Source organism: Euprymna scolopes, chromosome 6, assembly GCF_053919585.1.
Source record: "Euprymna scolopes isolate OS-2025 chromosome 6, ASM5391958v1, whole genome shotgun sequence".
Classification (NCBI taxonomy): Eukaryota; Metazoa; Mollusca; class Cephalopoda; order Sepiida; family Sepiolidae; genus Euprymna; species Euprymna scolopes.
In genome coordinates, this window is record NC_136487.1 from 100460107 (window position 1) to 100477645 (window position 17539).

A 17539-nucleotide genomic window follows, 5' to 3' on the forward strand; every position below is an offset into this window, starting at 1 on the left:
TAAAGGTCATAATGCAAATCAATAACGATCGTATTGCAAATAATGCAAATCAATAACTTGCATAGTTTTGTGATAAGCTTCAAATCTCTGTCTATTTTTGTTCTCATTTATAATTCATTTTTGGGGTGGGGAGGGTCATAAAGTCATATGGCAGCTGCCACAAATGAAAGTAACCCCCCCCCCCTTACACTCTAAAAAAAGTACTTTCCTTGCATGGATGGGATTCTCCAATGGCGAATAAAAATCATTTAAAACTACTTAAAAACACCAAAAAATGATGCACGTAACTTTTATTGGCTATGGTAACATTTATTTGTTGCATGCTTGATTTTTACCAATTTCTCGAATTGTTGTGCAAATCAACAAAGATCATAATGCAAATCAATAAAGGTCATAATGCAAATCAATAAAGATAATAATGCAAATCAATAAAGATAATAATGCAAATCAATAAAGATAATAATGCAAATTAATAAAGATCATAATGCAAATCAATAAAGATCATAATGCAAATCAATAAAGATCATAATGCAAATCAATAAAGATCATAATGCAAATCAATAAAGATCGTAATGCAAATCAATAACGATCATAATGCAAATCAATAACGATCGTAATGCAAATCAATAACGATCGTAATGCAAATCAATAAAGGTCATAATGCAAATCAATAAAGATCATAATGCAAATCAATAAAGCTCATAATGCAAATCAATAAAGATCATAATGCAAATCAATAAAGATCATAATGCAAATCAATAACGATCATAATGCAAATCAATAACGATCATAATGCAAATCAATAACGATCATAATGCAAATCAATAACGATCATAATGCAAATCAATAACGATCATAATGCAAATCAATAACGATCGTAATGCAAATCAATAAAGATCGTAATGCAAATCAATAAAGATCATAATGTAAATCAATAAAGATCGTAATGCAAATCAATAAAGATCGTAATGCAAATCAATAAAGATCGTAATGCAAATCAATAAAGATCATAATGCAAATCAATAACGATCGTAATGCAAATAATGCAAATCAATACAGATCATTATGCAAATCAATAAAGATCATTATGCAAATCAATAAAGGTCATAATGCAAATCAATAAAGGTCATAATGCAAATCAATAACGATCATGATGCAAATCAATAACGATCATAATGCAAATCAATAAAGGTCATAATGCAAATCAATAACGATCATAATGTAAATCAATAACGATCATAATGCAAATCAATAAAGATCGTAATGCAAATCAATAAAGATCATAATGCAAATCAATAAAGGTCATAATGCAAATCAATAACGATCATAATGCAAATCAATAACGATCATAATGCAAATCAATAAAGATCATAATGCAAATCAATAACGATCGTAATGCAAATAATGCAAATCAATAAAGATCATTATGCAAATCAATAAAGATCATAATGCAAATCAATAAAGGTCATAATGCAAATCAATAAAGGTCATAATGCAAATCAATAACGATCATAATGCAAATCAATAAAGATCATAATGCAAATCAATAAAGATCATAATGCAAATCAATAAAGATCATAATGCAAATCAATAAAGATCGTAATGCAAATCAATAAAGATCATAATGCAAATCAATAAAGGTCATAATGCAAATCAATAACGATCATAATGCAAATCAATAAAGGTCATAATGCAAATCAATAACGATCGTAATGCAAATAATGCAAATCAATAAAGATCATAATGCAAATCAATAAAGGTCATAATGCAAATCAATAACGATCATTATGCAAATCAATAAAGGTCATAATGCAAATCAATAAAGGTCATAATGCAAATCAATAACGATCATAATGCAAATCAATAAAGATCATAATGCAAATCAATAAAGATCATAATGTAAATCAATAAAGATCGTAATGCAAATCAATAAAGATCGTAATGCAAATCAATAAAGATCATAATGCAAATCAATAAAGGTCATAATGCAAATCAATAACGATCATAATGCAAATCAATAAAGGTCATAATGCAAATCAATAACGATCGTAATGCAAATAATGCAAATCAATAAAGATCATTATGCAAATCAATAAAGGTCATAATGCAAATCAATAACGATCGTAGTGCAAATAATGCAAATCAATAACTTGCATAGTTTTGTGATAAGCTTCAAATCTCTGTCTATTTTTGTTCTCAGTTATAATTCATTTTTGGGGTGGGGAGGGTCATAAAGTCATATGGCAGCTGCCACAAATGAAAGTAACCCCCCCCCCCTTACACTCTAAAAAAAAGTACTTTCCTTGCATGGATGGGATTCTCCAATGGCGAATAAAAATCATTTAAAACTACTTAAAAACACCAAAAAATGATGCACGTAACTTTTATTGGCTATGGTAACATTTATTTGTTGCATGCTTGATTTTTACCAATTTCTCGAATTGTTGTGTAAAACAAATGCCAAATTTTGTTTTGAAAACTTTAATTTTGTCTTGAAAAGGCCTTGAAAATCTGTGGAAAGCCTTCAAAAGTCCTTGAAAATGGACATTGAATATTCGTATAAACCCTGTGTAATAATCTTAGTTGTTAGTGGCCCCGTTGTATGATGGAAATGTGTGAGGAGAAACTAATTAAGGTGTAAGCATTGAGCTACCACTTCTATCGGTGAATTGTTTGGGAAAGTGAATTTATCCAGAATTTATATAGGAAGATATGTTACTAAGCATAAGATCTGGAAAACTTGCACCAGCAGGGCTTTACATTGCGAGTGAAACAGTCGCATTTGCGAGTGATTTTTCAAAGTGGCGACTAGAAATAATGAAATGTTTATCTTTTAGCAATTATATTTCTTTCACTGACAATCTTCCAAGGCTGAGTAAACAATATCTTTTCAACTTTCTTTTTATAAAATGAACAAAGTTAAAGTATTTAAACAAACAAACAAAAAAGGGTTTAATGGAACAATGTGCTCTTTTTTTAATAAAGGCTGTTTAAAAAACATCTGAAGAAATCAGAATGTTTATACCTTCAAGTATCAACATAAAATTTGTTATATATTTAGAATTACACTTATTTAAAAATATACAGAAAAATCGTTATGATGTACATACTCATCACAGAACGAAGATGTCATATTCCAAAAATTATGTGTGTTCAGCTCGTAACTTGTCTATTTTGCTAGTAAACTATTAAATATTTAGTTGTCAAAGGTCAACTAAAGAAAAATTTGTCCATAGAGCCCTGACCAGATATAGGGAGCTTGTGTGAGCATATCGAATTTTTGTCTTCTCTGTGTTCCCCAAACTATGTCTTTTTTGTAGAGGGGAAAAATTATCATTTTATTTTATTACAGAAGAGATATAAAGAGTGTTTTTTTTTGTTGTTGTTTTTAGAGGTGGTGAACTTTAAATTAAAATGAATTGCAGAAAAATATTTTTATTATGTAAATATGACATTTATTCAAAAGATTAAATTTGGGCATTTATAATTTAAATACAATTTCCATCATTTGGTATAATTGGTGTAATCTGGAGGTCCTATTTTCACAAACACTACACATTAAATTAGGCTGTTTTTCAGCAATAACATGTTAAATGTTGTCTTCCAAGTTGCCTATTGTGTCTGGCTTATCAAAGTAAACATGGGATTTTACATATGCCCAAAGAATATAATCTAATGGTTTAAATCACATGAACGAGGTTGCCAGTTGTCAGGTCCATTTTATGAAATTATTCGTTCATCAGATGTTTCTCTCAGTAAATTGATTATATTGCATATTGTGTCATGCAACTCCATCCTGTCGAACCGACATATCTGCAATATTAATGCCTTCCATTTGAGGCATGAAAAAGTTGATAATCATTTTTCTGTATTGTTATCATTGACTGTTATATTCTGATAATCATCACCTTTGAAAAGATATAGACCAATGAATCCACCAGCCCATAAAGTGCATCAAACAATGACTTTTTCTGAATGTAATGGTGTTTCAACCATGTTCCAAATTCAGCAATTCTGTTTATTGACATAGCCATTTAACAAAATTAACTGAAGAAAATTTTTTAAAGGAAATTGTGGTTCAATGGCAATATTTCCTTTGGCCCATTCACCAAATTTAACTTGTGCCATAGTTGAAGTTTAATTGTTGTGCATGTTGATGCATTGACATATTTGCATTATCAACACTTTGTTGTACTGCAGTAATTGCTTGTATATGCATTAAACAATGTCTTATGGGTATTGTCATTTTGAATGAACATGAACTGCACAATGATTTCTGATGATAATTGTGTTGAAAATAAATTATGAGCACTATAAAACTTGCATAAAGTGTTGCTCAAATTAAACTGATTTTCAAAATAAATTTGTACAAATGGCAAATGTTGCTCAGGTGTTGGTCTATTCATGATGAAGCATGAAACTGTACTCCAAATAACTGATAGTTGCCAAATTTGCATTTAAAGAATATAAAATTGTCACTGCTAAAAAACACCCAGTATTATTTACATATTTTTGGTCATTTGGGATCCACAAAGTTTATTTGTGACATCATTTATTGACACCCTATTGACTCCAAGTGTTTATTGACTTTATGGATTATTAAGTATTAAATATTTTCTAAATCTTTGATTTAGAGTATAGCATTATGTATGGATTTAAATGTTTAAACCATCTTCTAATTGAAAGCATTTTTTCACTGTTAAATTTATTTCTTACTTTATTCTTCAGGTGTGTTGAAACAGTTGTGATGGACACTTTTCCGAACAGACCTCAGAAAACAAGTTTTGTATCTGTGTTAGTATGGTTATAAGATTTTGAAAAAGTTTTTCTTTCTTCATGACATTTTTTTTGTATTTGTTCTGATTCATGTTACCTGTAAATATTAGACCAATGAGTTTGAATAATGGACTCTCAGGTAGGGTTATTAGCCATGGCAATCAGTGGTCGAAAAAGTTACTTTATAATCGTTAAGGGAAAGTAGCTTTGTCTAAGTAGCATTAAATGCTGCTATCCATTCATATTGCCATTTAATTACAGATTGGAGGTCATTTTCTAAGGATTTAATGATTGTCTTGTAGATGTGTTCCTTTTATGTTGAGAATTGAGTGTGGTGTCATCAGCAAATATACCTATCTCAGACACAATTATATCAAGGAGGTTACTTATAAAAATTAGGACTAATAACACTTCAAAGATCGAACCGCTGAGGCACACCTACATTAATGTTATTATTTAGATCTATATCAATCAAGGACAACCTGGATTTTACTAAGTAGGATCGGATTTCATTAAATTTTTGTCCAGTAATGTTTTACAAACTAATTTTGAGAAGACCCTCATGTTAGACTTCTGACCTAGTTGGTAAATTCATTCCAAGATGATCGTTAGGATATTTGCAGTAGAATGGGTTTGCCTAACTCCATACTATTGGTGAGAAGTTTAACATTAATAATTATTGTTGGATTATTTCAAAATTAATGATTCAAAGATTGAATCTGTTGAGAAGAAGATTGATAAGACAAATAATTTTGTGGACCCAAAAAATGAAGTAAAAAACTTTATTCTGCATTTGAAACGACTGCATCATGTATTTACTTAATTTGAATATCCATTGCTTTTTGTTGAATTATAATTTAATAAGGAATCATTGTTGGAAATCTCTATATTTTCTTCCAGTTGCAATATTTAAGATCCAATATGACTAAAAAAGTACCTAAATATTGTATGCACTGATAAAAAAAAAAATAGCCGAAGTCAAAATTAAAAAAAATAAATAAATACAAAATATTTTTTCAAAACTCAAGTTTGTTCTGCGAAATGGACCAGTCTCATAATTGAACTAAATTTTTGTAAAAAAAATATTTCAGTAGAGTTTTAAAACCTGTAATCTTAAAACCTTTTAAGAATTGAAAATTGACATTGAAGAGAAAATTTTAAGCAGAAGTAAACATTGTTTTTATGTTTCTTGTAAATATAATAAAATCGTAGAAACCCCACAAAACTACAAGAAATGATTCTGATTTTTATATTTACTTTAAAGTATGCAGCTTTTTGTAATATGTGCATTTTAAATAACTGAAGCTATTTAAATACATCTGATGAAAGTGATAAATGCGTCCTCTATAAAATATTCCATGTATGTCTTTATATTCCAGACCAGGGATTCAAGAAGCCATGTTTACTCTAGCTGGTATTAACGAATCACTTGTTCGTCTGGTAAGAACTTTCTTGTACATTCCAATTTTCCTCTTATTCAAGTCCTATATTGTTTCTCTGTAAACACACGAGATTGTAATATAGTCAGATTCCAGTCAAAGGCAAAGTTTTAATTTTTTAATTTCACCCTAAACAAAGCGCAGTGCCATTTTGATGTAGGGGGCTACTATCTGGGACATAATTTGCAGGAGTAATATGTAGAGAGTTGAGCAGCAAGATGTCTGTTTACATTACACCTGAACCTCTGCATGTCAGTACAGTTGGGGAAGCAGGAACCTGTAAGAGAATTCCAAAGTCCAGCAATCCTAGGGAAGAAACTATTAGAGTGGAAGGCTTTTTGGCATCTGAGGATCTCTACTGTATAGGAGTATTGCTTGTTGGGTTCGTTGGTGGTATTTATGTCGAAGGGATACAAAGGCTTGTAGTTTTGTTGGAACACCTCCCATTAAAATACTTGTAAAATGGACAGAGGAATGCAACATTTTGTGTTTAGAATAGAGGTTGAAGCCTAGTTGAGTGTGCGGGACCTATTAGGTTTGGTGACTCTCTTTTCAACCCTGTCTAAGAGTGAGAGACTAGTAGCAGATGCTCCAGTTCAAATATGGAAACAATACTCCATACATTTTGATGTATAATCATCGAGGACAACCTAGATTCTTTTATTTAAGAAGAATTGAATACCATATGATCCGACTTTTTTTTTTTTGAGAAGACCATCGTGCCATACCCTGTTAAAAACCTTATATACCCTAGCCTCCCCTACCTTATGCAGTGCATGGTATATACATTTAGAGATTACACTTAGGATATCTGCAGTAGAACGGGCTTGCCTAAATCCATACTGTTTGTTGAACAGAAGTTTAGCAGTAGGTGGTGGCAGAGCAGCGTCTCGCAAAGTGGGCTCCAGATGGTCCTGGGACTTCAAGAGAGATGACTGAGGGGCTCCAAAAGCCCTTTCTTAAAGATGACTAAATGCCTTATATGGAAAAATTCAATGACTACAGACATTTAATTATTGATTTTTTTTTACTGGAAGGAGATATGATACATAACTACAGGTGTAAAGAGTTTCAAGAGGGTCTATGAAAATGAAAATAACAAAAAATGCAAAACTTTTGATTAATCAAAAACAAAAATGCTTGTAAACAGGACACAGAAACAACTAATGAACAAGTATAAGCAAATACTAAGCTCTTTAACCAGGCTGTAGAGGTGATATTTATCTCCCCTGGACTAACCGGATACAGACAGGAGTTGTTTCCCTTAAGGTCTATATAAACATGAACACTCGACTTATGACTCTCTCTTCCATTCAGCAGTTTAAAGGAAACACTCCTCCAATTCTAAAACAGACCACCAAAATTATTTGAGATTTGGATTTACTTGGACAGATAATGAGGAAGAACCCAATAGACTTTGTGTTGAGTGTGAAACCGTTCTTACAAACAGTACTCTGCCCAGCTAAACTCAAACAACATTTAGAAACAAGACACTCACAAATTAGAAATAAAAGTATTATTTTAGAAACAAATATCAAGAACTGAAAGCAAGGAAACCAGTTTTTCAATCTTTTTTTAGTGTTGGTCATAAGAGTGAAGTGATTGCCTCCTATGCAAAAAATGATATGAAACTGCAAGTTACTTTGATCATTCCCGACTTTGAAAAGCTTTGCAATGCTAAACAACAGCTGCATTTTAGTCATATTTTGTTTCATTCTGAATTATTTCTCCATATTGAATTCCATTGCTATTGTTTATTACTTCTGGTAGTTTTTGCTATTTTGTATTTTAGAAATTATCTTGTCAGTGTTCTGTGAAAACAGCTCTTCCTTTTATTAACTGGCTGATTTTTGGCCATCAATTTAAGAACAATAATAAAGACCATTCTTTAGTTATGTTTTTATTTGACCTATTAATTTTCATTGTCGATATCATTTGTAGTTTCTCATATACATCCATCATGAACATTCTTTACCTTTAGTCAAGGGGCCCAAAAATCATTAGTTAGTGTTAAAATTTGAAATGAATCTTTTTCATATTTATTTTAGAAATTATCTTGTCAGTGTTCTGTGAAAAACCTTTACCTTACTCAGGAGCTCCATAGTGTCCTGAAGTTTGGGAAACTCTATACTAAAGCTTGATTAATTATTGACTCAAATATTTTAGCAAAAAAAGGGAGGAGGCTAATTGAATAATAATTTAATGGGTCAGTTCTTTCAGCAGAATTCTTGTAAACTGGTACCATAGAAGCAGTTTTCCAGCAGTCAGGAACACAAGATTCTTTAAGTTATAAAAGTTGGAGAGAACTGGAGCAACCTTAATGAAGCATTTTATCTAGTAGTATAGCCGAGATGAGATCAGGTCCACATGCTTTAGAGGTGTGTAGGTTTTTAGTCATTATGCATCATACATACTTTAGGAGTGATTTTCAAATCTAGTATGGTTTCTGTCCGCAAAGGAAAATCTGGGAGGGAGTGGTTTGCTGGGTCTAAAGTAGAATTGGAGGCAAATCGATGAGCAAGCAGGTTAGCCTTCTCGGTTGCCATACAAACAACTTCAAGATTGTTGGATAGTGGGGAAATTGTTAATTGCCCATTATTTACTACACTGTTATAGATTTTCCAGAAATCACAAGTTCTTAATTTCTGCACTTCAGTGCATTACCTGATGGTTTTAGTATATTCTCTCTTAGCTGTCACTATTTCTTTCTTACAATTACTGTTAGCTTCTATAAACTTTTGGTTATTTGCACTGGGCTTATGTCGGATAAATCTGCGGTATGCATGCTGCCTTTGAGCAATGGCAGCTGTGCAAGTAGAAGTAAGCTATTGGGGAGAGTGGTGTTTACTATAGAACTTCCATGTGGGAACATATGCCGTTTGGAACCATTTTGTGGTCTCGTCTGTGCACTGTTCTGTAGAAAAAAAAAGATATTTCCCTATGGAGCATTTCTGATGGTATTCCAGTCAGCTTTATTGTAGTACCTTATTTTGAGCAATGGTTCTTCAACATGAAGTAGAGAGTTTAGGGTGATGTCTATCATTATCACAGCAGAATTAGCATTCTTGAGAGGGCAATCCTCAGGAATTGTGATCAGAAATAGGTCCAGAAGTGAGGCTTGCTGGTTCTGACAATCTGGGAGACTGATCGGGAACGTCATTGTCTGTGTTAGGGAATGGGATATAGAAAAGTTGTATGTGATGCTATGTTTGTGTAGTTAGAGAAGCCAAGCCAATTACTGTGGTGGACATTAAAGTGTCTAGTGTCTAGGGAGAGTGCTACATATATACGGTCAGAGATGTGATTGATTAGATTAGTCCATTGTTGATGGAGAGCTGTAAAGAAAATAAAAAAATAACACTATGTTATAAAGTTAGTCTAAAATGCATGAAGGCCTGGTCGTCTGATTCTAGTATAGATTCTCTAGTCATGGGGAGGGTGTTATGAATATAGACTCCAGGTCTATGCATGTGTCTGTCAGTCCTTACAATAAAGTGGAAGATAACTAGACATGTTAAAGATGTTAGAGAGAATGGAGAGTGCAAGTTAGTTTTAATTAGCGCTAAGATATTCGAGGAGTTTGCTAGGAGAAATGATTCTACATTGTCTAAGTTGGTACTAAGTCCACAGATATTTGTAAATGCAAACCTCAATGGGAGGAGGTGAATCGTTGTTTGAGTATGTATCTGGTTTTATTGTTGTTTTGGCTTGAGCCGCAATTTCATTTTATACTTTAAGTTTATGCTGAGAGGTGCAAGACAAAGTAGATGTGCATAGCCCCCATCATACAACACAAGTAAACACATCATATAAACACATCATGCAACACAAGTAAACTCATCATATAAACACATCATTCAACACAAGTAAACACATCATGCAACAGAAGTAAACTCATCGTATAAACTCATCACATAAACTCATATAAACACATCATGCAACACAAGTAAACTCCTCATGCAACTCCTCATGCAACTCCTCATGCAACTCCTCATATAAACTCATCATGCAACACAAGTAAACTCATCATATAAACTCCTCATATAAACACATCATTCAACACAAGTAAACTCATCATATAAACATATCATATAAACACATCATTCAACACAAGTAAACACATCATGCAACAGAAGTAAACTCATCGTATAAACTCATCGTATAAACTCATCATATAAACTCATCACATAAACTCATCATATAAACTCATCATGCAACTCCTCATATAAACTCCTCATGCAACTCCTCATATAAACTCCTCATTCAACTCCTCATGCAACTCCTCATATAAACTCCTCATATAAACTCCTCATATAAACTCCTCATGCAACACAAGTAAACTCATCATTCAACACAAGTAAACTCATCATATAAACACATTCAACACAAGTAAACTCATCATATAAACACATCATGCCACACAAGTAAACTCATCATATACACACATCATGCAACACAAGTAAACTCATCATATACACACATCATGCAACACAAGTAAACTCATCATATAAACACATTCAACACAAGTAAACTCATCATATAAACACATCATTAAACACAAGTAAACTCATCATATAAACACAAGTAAACTCATCATATAAACACAAGTAAACTCATCATATAAACACAAGTAAACTCATCATTAAACACAAGTAAACTCATCATTCAACACAAGTAAACTCATCATATAAACTCATCATTCAACACAAGTAAACTAATCATATAAACACATTCAACACAAGTAAACTCATCATATAAACACGTCATACAACACAAGTAAACTAATTATATAAACAAATCATGAAACACAAGTAAACTCCTCATATAAACACATCATTCAACGCAAGTAAACTCCTCATATAAACACATCATTCAACACAAGTAAACTCCTCATATAAACACATCATTCAACACAAGTAAACTCCTCATATAAACACATCATTCAACACAAGTAAACTCCTCATATAAACACATCATGCAACACAAGTAAACTCCTCATATAAACACATCATGCAACACAAGTAAACTCCTCATATAAACACATCATTCAACACAAGTAAACTCCTCATATCAACTCCTCATGCAACACAAGTAAACTCATCATGTAAACACATCATTAAACAAAAGAGTTAGGGTTCCTGTACTGTCAGTCGGAATACAATAGTCAGACAAACTGTCAAACTGGTACCATCAAACCTGTCAGACAAAGTGGCCTAATCCAATCAAATTAACATGCATGGTAAACAAGCACTGCCAAGCTGCCCTGTTTTAGGGGTAGATGTGGAGGACGGCATTCGTTGCCCTAGTCAGGAAACAAGGCCAAGCACTAGGCATCTCTCATGAGTCCGTGATCGTACCTCTGCTCTTAGCTTATAGAAAAAAAAAGGAGTATGGAAGCTGGGCAATAGATGATCTACTTACTCCTTAAGCAGCTTTTGTTTGCAAGCCGCTTATTTGATCGCATCACCAACTCTAGAGAGGTTGTTGATCAGGATTGAGGAGGCCTCCCTCCTCTGTTTGGTGGCAAGAAGTATGAGGTCAGTGGCATAGGTTTAGCATTGGAATTTTCCTTCTAGACGGATGGCCTGATGAGATCTATGGGTCCATCAGCACCAGGAGGATTAGTCCTGTGCTTGGTTTCAAAGCCAAGTATTTTTTCACCCCGGCATGGCTAGTTAGAATTAAACGAGTTAGTATCAAAGATTATTAGTATCTTCTATGAAGTTACACTCCTCAAAATACAAGTAAGATTAGAAGATGTGGCTATTCATACATTGTGAGTGGAAAGGCGGAGACAGGTATGTATAAATATGATGTGTAGATTTAAGGTTAGTATCATTAAAACAAGGAATAAATATGGTTTGTGGGTTAATAAATATGGTTTGTGGGTTAATAAATACACTGGAAGAAGTATAGTATGTGGAATTAGGGTACGATTTAAAATGAGCTTCCAACTTCAGATTTTAGTTTTCATGTAAAGACGATCATCAGTACTTTGGCCCATACAAGGGAAAGAAAAATATAGTTTCTATTTAATATATATTAATTCTTAGTTATAAATTATAGATTATGCATGGCTTCTGAATATAGATAACTGTAGATGCTTACTATTGATTTTTAACATTCTGCCTGATGAGCAAAGTGTGACGTATGTGGTTTTATATCAGTTTAGGGAGAAGAGCAATTGGTTTTTGTCCAGTTGGAACAGAATAGATGATCTTATCTACAGGAATGAGAGAATAAATTATACATTATACTTCATACATCATGCATTGTACGTTATACATTATACTTCATACATTGTACGTTGTACTTCATACATTGTACGTTGTACTTCATACATTGTACGTTGTACATTATACTTCATACATTGTACGTTATACATTATACTTCATACATTGTACGTTATACATTATACTTCATACATTGTACGTTATACATTATACTTCATACATTGTACGTTATACATTGTACGTTATACATTATACTTCATATATTATCGTCATACATTATACAGTATACATCATACATTGTTATACATTATACATCACACATACATTATACATCATACATTATGCGTCATACGTCATACTTCATTCATCATGCGTTATACACCATACATTATACGTCACACGTTATACATTATACGTCATATGTCATACATTAGGATAAACCAGAATTAGGGTAAAATTTAAGAGTATAAAGATTTATAATCATGTTTATCATGCAAAACAGACACAGTCAGTTATCTTTGAGGCAAAGTAACTAGTCCTTTAAACTTGATATTTACAAAAGAATTGTTCCAGTTATTTTAGTATCGTACATAAGATCAGTGTAGGCCTTATATTAGCATTACATGCGTATGCTGTATTGTTGTGGACATCTGCAATGTTACCTAATGTGCTTCAACAAGTCTTTTTTATTTGGTCAGTTTTTAAAAGAATTAATCGATGGAAAGAGAATAAAATAAGCATTCCAATGATGTTAATTTATTTTTCTTTTATACGTTCAATATTTTTATGCTCCAAGTTAAAAATGAAAAAAAAAACGTAAAAAATGACGACAACAAAAAGGGAAACACTTTTTTCAACGTTTTCATTTTATGCGTTACGTTTGAAGACATATGCGTGAGGTTGAATTTGATTGGATATGGCTGAAATTTTACATTTTATATAAAAAAAAGAAGTCCATCTCTACTGGTGTTTGATTTTTATTTTTATGACCACAGGAGCAAAGTTACGGCCGAGCAAATTTGATGAAGAATATTTCAAAACTGATAGATAAATCTGTATATATCATCCATTTTCATATAGATGATAGTTTCAGAATTATTTTCATGTATAATATGTAAATATTTGATAATTATTAATTGTGCAGAAATTTCTTTAAAATGTTATCTTTTATAGAAATCAAATCCACTTACAGAAAAACAGTCACTAAGCGCATCATACGCTGAACTGATTAAAGCATTCTCTTAAAAATAGAAAACTGTGTTTCTGCTTTCGTCTTACTAGACTAGTCATTTTTTATTCTGAGTTTGTCAATTTAAAAATAATTATTTTCAAGTTTTTCAAATTTGATTTCCAAACAATACTCAGGGTTCTACATTGCGAGTGAAACAGTCGCATTAGCAAGTGATTTTTCAAAGTGGTGACTAGAAATAATAAAACACTTATCTTTTGGCGATTGTATTTCTTTTACTGACAATCTTCCAAAGCTTACTACTGAATGAAAAATATCTTTTACAACTTTTTTTTTTATATAAAATGAACAAAATTAAATTTCAACAATAACGGTTTAATAGATAATTTTCAGTAAAAGTTTAATTTTAATACATTTGTTTTTAACAAAGGCTTTTAAAAAATATCCGAAGTAATTAGAATGTTTATGCCTTCAAGTGTCAATATAAAATTTGTTGTATATTTAGAATTACACTTATTAAAAAAACAAATAGAAAAATATTTATGTACATACTCATCATAGAGCAAAGATGTCATATTCTAAAAAATCATGTAGGTTTGGCTAGTAACTTTTCTATTTGGCTAGTAAACGAAAATATTTAGTTGTCAAAGGTCAACTAAAGATAAGGTTGTCCATAGAGCTTTGATACTAGTTTGTTGTTTTTAGTATACATGCACTAAAAGCATTAAAACCAACAAAATGTACTAAGTACATGCATTTAACTTCTTATTTGTACTTGAGGTAGAATTGTGTTTTTTAGTGGTAAAAAACAAAACAAATACATAACAAATAAATGGTATTTGTGCGCTTATGCTACCATGTTGAAATAATAACATTATTATTTAAAAACGCATTCTTAACATGGGGAAGGAAGGCTGTTTTTTGTTAACTATTCTGTACTTTTACCCAACAATTAAATAAAAAAGATGTGAAGCTTGAATTTATTTTAAACTCATTGTCAAGACCATTTTTTCGAATCTGTAAAACAAACTCGTTTTTTTTTTTGTTTTTTTTTTGATTGAGGATATCTAAATAATAGTAATAATAATGATGATAATAATAATAATAATAATTAGGTGGTTTGATTAAAGAATTCCATTGTGATGCATTTTGTAAATTTTTACCTTGTTTCCACCTTAGCATTTTTCTTTAAAATGACTACCTTTAAATGTATGCTGAAAACGAATATCACATTAAAATTTTCTGCAAATAAGTAGCTTTCCAGATATTAAGCAATGTCATTTCTTACATTATTGCTGGCGGCCATCTTGGTATGTGCCTTTGTGCATAGTTTCTTGGGGTCGCGTTTGCAGGCTTGTGCGTACCAAGATGGGCACCAGCGATAACATAAGAAATGAATTTGCTTAATATCCGGAAAACTACTTATTTGCAGAAAATTTAAATGCAATATTCGTTTTCAGTTTTAAGCATACCCTAAAACCTATAGAAGTAATCATTTTAGATGTTAAGGTGGAAACAAGTTAAAAAATTACCATTTTATTTCTTTTACATAATTGAATTTTCAGTAAAACAACAATAGAAATGACAAAAATTACCATCAACTGGTGAATATATAGTTGTTGCTTATCAGGATTCCTGGTGTCCTGGTACTGTGAAAGTTGCATCGAGGATTCACATGTAGGGTACGATTTATGGTTACATCTCAGAAAATAGGGGTATATTTTGGGCCAGATAGAGAGGATTTACAAAATTGAAAATTGGACTGGTCTCAAAATGCATAAGTTCTGGTCAACTATGGGAATGTCCATCTTTTACAGAGATCTAAAATCTATATGAAAAATTTTCTTTGATTTATTTCTGAGATTTATTCATATCTACTCAATTTTTTTTTTTTTGAGGGAGTAGTAAATACCGGCCATGGATGCTCATTAGGCATTCAATGGCTACACCCAAGATTAAGCTCTCTTTTGGTGAGGAGGCGGGAAAATGCCTATTCACAATAAAGCTATATTTAAATACCACTATAATACTTAGTTTTGTTCATGATGTATGATACCATGCGCCAGTTTAAAAAAATTGGAATTTGTACATCTGAATTTATAATTCATGGCTTATGGTAAAGAGATACATCAGATCTGACTGCATAATCAGAAAGAGCACACAATTTTACATAAGAGTGCCAAGTTTCATGAGAATAGCTTGAAAAATAAATGGTGAAATTACCAAATTTCTTGAAATGTTGAGGTCCGTAATTTAGCCCACTTTTTCTAAAGAAAAATGTCTACGGAAAAGCCTAAATTTTGGCACTTAAAATTTTTTTGAACTACTGATATTTGCACAATTCAAACGGTTTTAAGCATCTTTTGCATAGCTCTTTTCATGCAAGTTGATAAAATAACAATTATCTAAAAAGAAAAATCAACTTGTAATGCTACTTGTATTCAAGCATACACTTAGTCAAGGAATGATAATTTAAGAGATTCAAAAAAGTGAAGTATCAGAAATAAAGAGCAGGAAAACAAAGTTTAAGTGAATAAACAATAACTTTACAATATTTCGTACGCAAGTAAGGAATAAAAAGTAAGAGATGCTTGACTTTCATAAATGTTTCAACTACACATTCTGATGCTACCAGATCAGACTGAAACGAAATCCATCTACATTAAATTTCTGTTTTTGTTTTCTATTCTCTTTTGTAAAACTTAATTATGTTCTACAAAAACAACGGCCCCCTTTCCCTTTCCCCTTCCCCTCCCTTTTTTTTCCTTCCCTACTTCCCAACCCCGTCGGTGGGGCATTAGAATACACTGACTGTCTCCCTGCAGAGAGTAAGAGCCTCTCAAAGGGGCCACCTGTTGGCCGTGGGTGGCGGCCCATAATGACTTGGAAAGGATCCTGGTGGCTGAGCAACTGATATCTAGGGAAATTAAAGATATCAGTTGCAACACTCCACTTTGGCCTCATACAAGGCTAGATGGGCGGTCGGAGGGGCCCGATCCGATCAATCGGCTAGTTACGTCAAGCCCCAACACATCTTCTACTTTTCTATCAGTTTCCTCTAAACCGTAACAAATACAGTTCTACCCTATACCACTATAAACCATATACATATTTTCCCCTCTTTTCCATGTGTTAGAAGGCGGTGGCTAGGGTCAAATGTGCGAAATGAATAAAGTCATGACATGGCTGTATAGTGCCGGAAGTTACCACAAATGACTTGGATTGTGTAACTAAAGGGTTATGGGTGCTCATGGCTCCCATTTGGAACATGTATACTGTTTATGTAGCCATGGCATGACAAGGTGAATAAGTTTCCCCCTTAACATGCCCCAATATTGGACTCCGAGTGGGTGGGGAGCATAAACAATGAATTTAATATATATATATATATATATATATATATATATATATATATATATGGCCAATCATAAAAGCTCCAAGCACCAACACGTCGACTCGGATAGTTCAGATATCAGATAATGAACTACATCAAACATCCTAAAAATTTAGAAACCAAAATAACTGACTTATCACCGGTTATTATACATAAAATTATATCGGCATATATTACCTCCAAAAATGTAAAAACTTTAAAAAATAAAACCCTACTGGTGGAAGTGGAAAGAAAAAAACATGCTACTTTTCTCCTAGGAATGAAAACTTTCCACAACATAAATATCAAGACTTATCCACACAAGAATCTGAATACATCCAAAGGTATAGTAAAAATGAAAGATCTATCAATGTGCACTACTGAAGAGATAACAAAAGAACTTAAAAACCAAGGAGTAACAAACGTTAAAAGAATTACAATAAAAAAGAGAATCAGCCTATACTCATGAACACTTAAATTATGCAGTTTGATAGACCCACTATTCCGAAAGAAATCAAAATTGGGTTCA

At 32.1% G+C, this 17539-nt stretch overlaps 1 protein-coding gene across 1 annotated transcript in view; it reads left to right on the plus strand.

Annotated features, from left to right (window-relative positions):
- The window catches only part of LOC145277820 (integrator complex subunit 8-like), a 163719-nt gene that overhangs the window by 45657 nt on the left and 100523 nt on the right, over positions 1 to 17539 (plus strand). Inside the window, exons 5-6 of the mRNA XM_080129719.1 lie at positions 4729 to 4794; positions 6156 to 6216. Of these exons, the coding sequence (XP_079985845.1) occupies positions 4729 to 4794; positions 6156 to 6216 (127 nt within the window). The remainder of the gene's footprint in view (positions 1 to 4728; positions 4795 to 6155; positions 6217 to 17539) is intronic.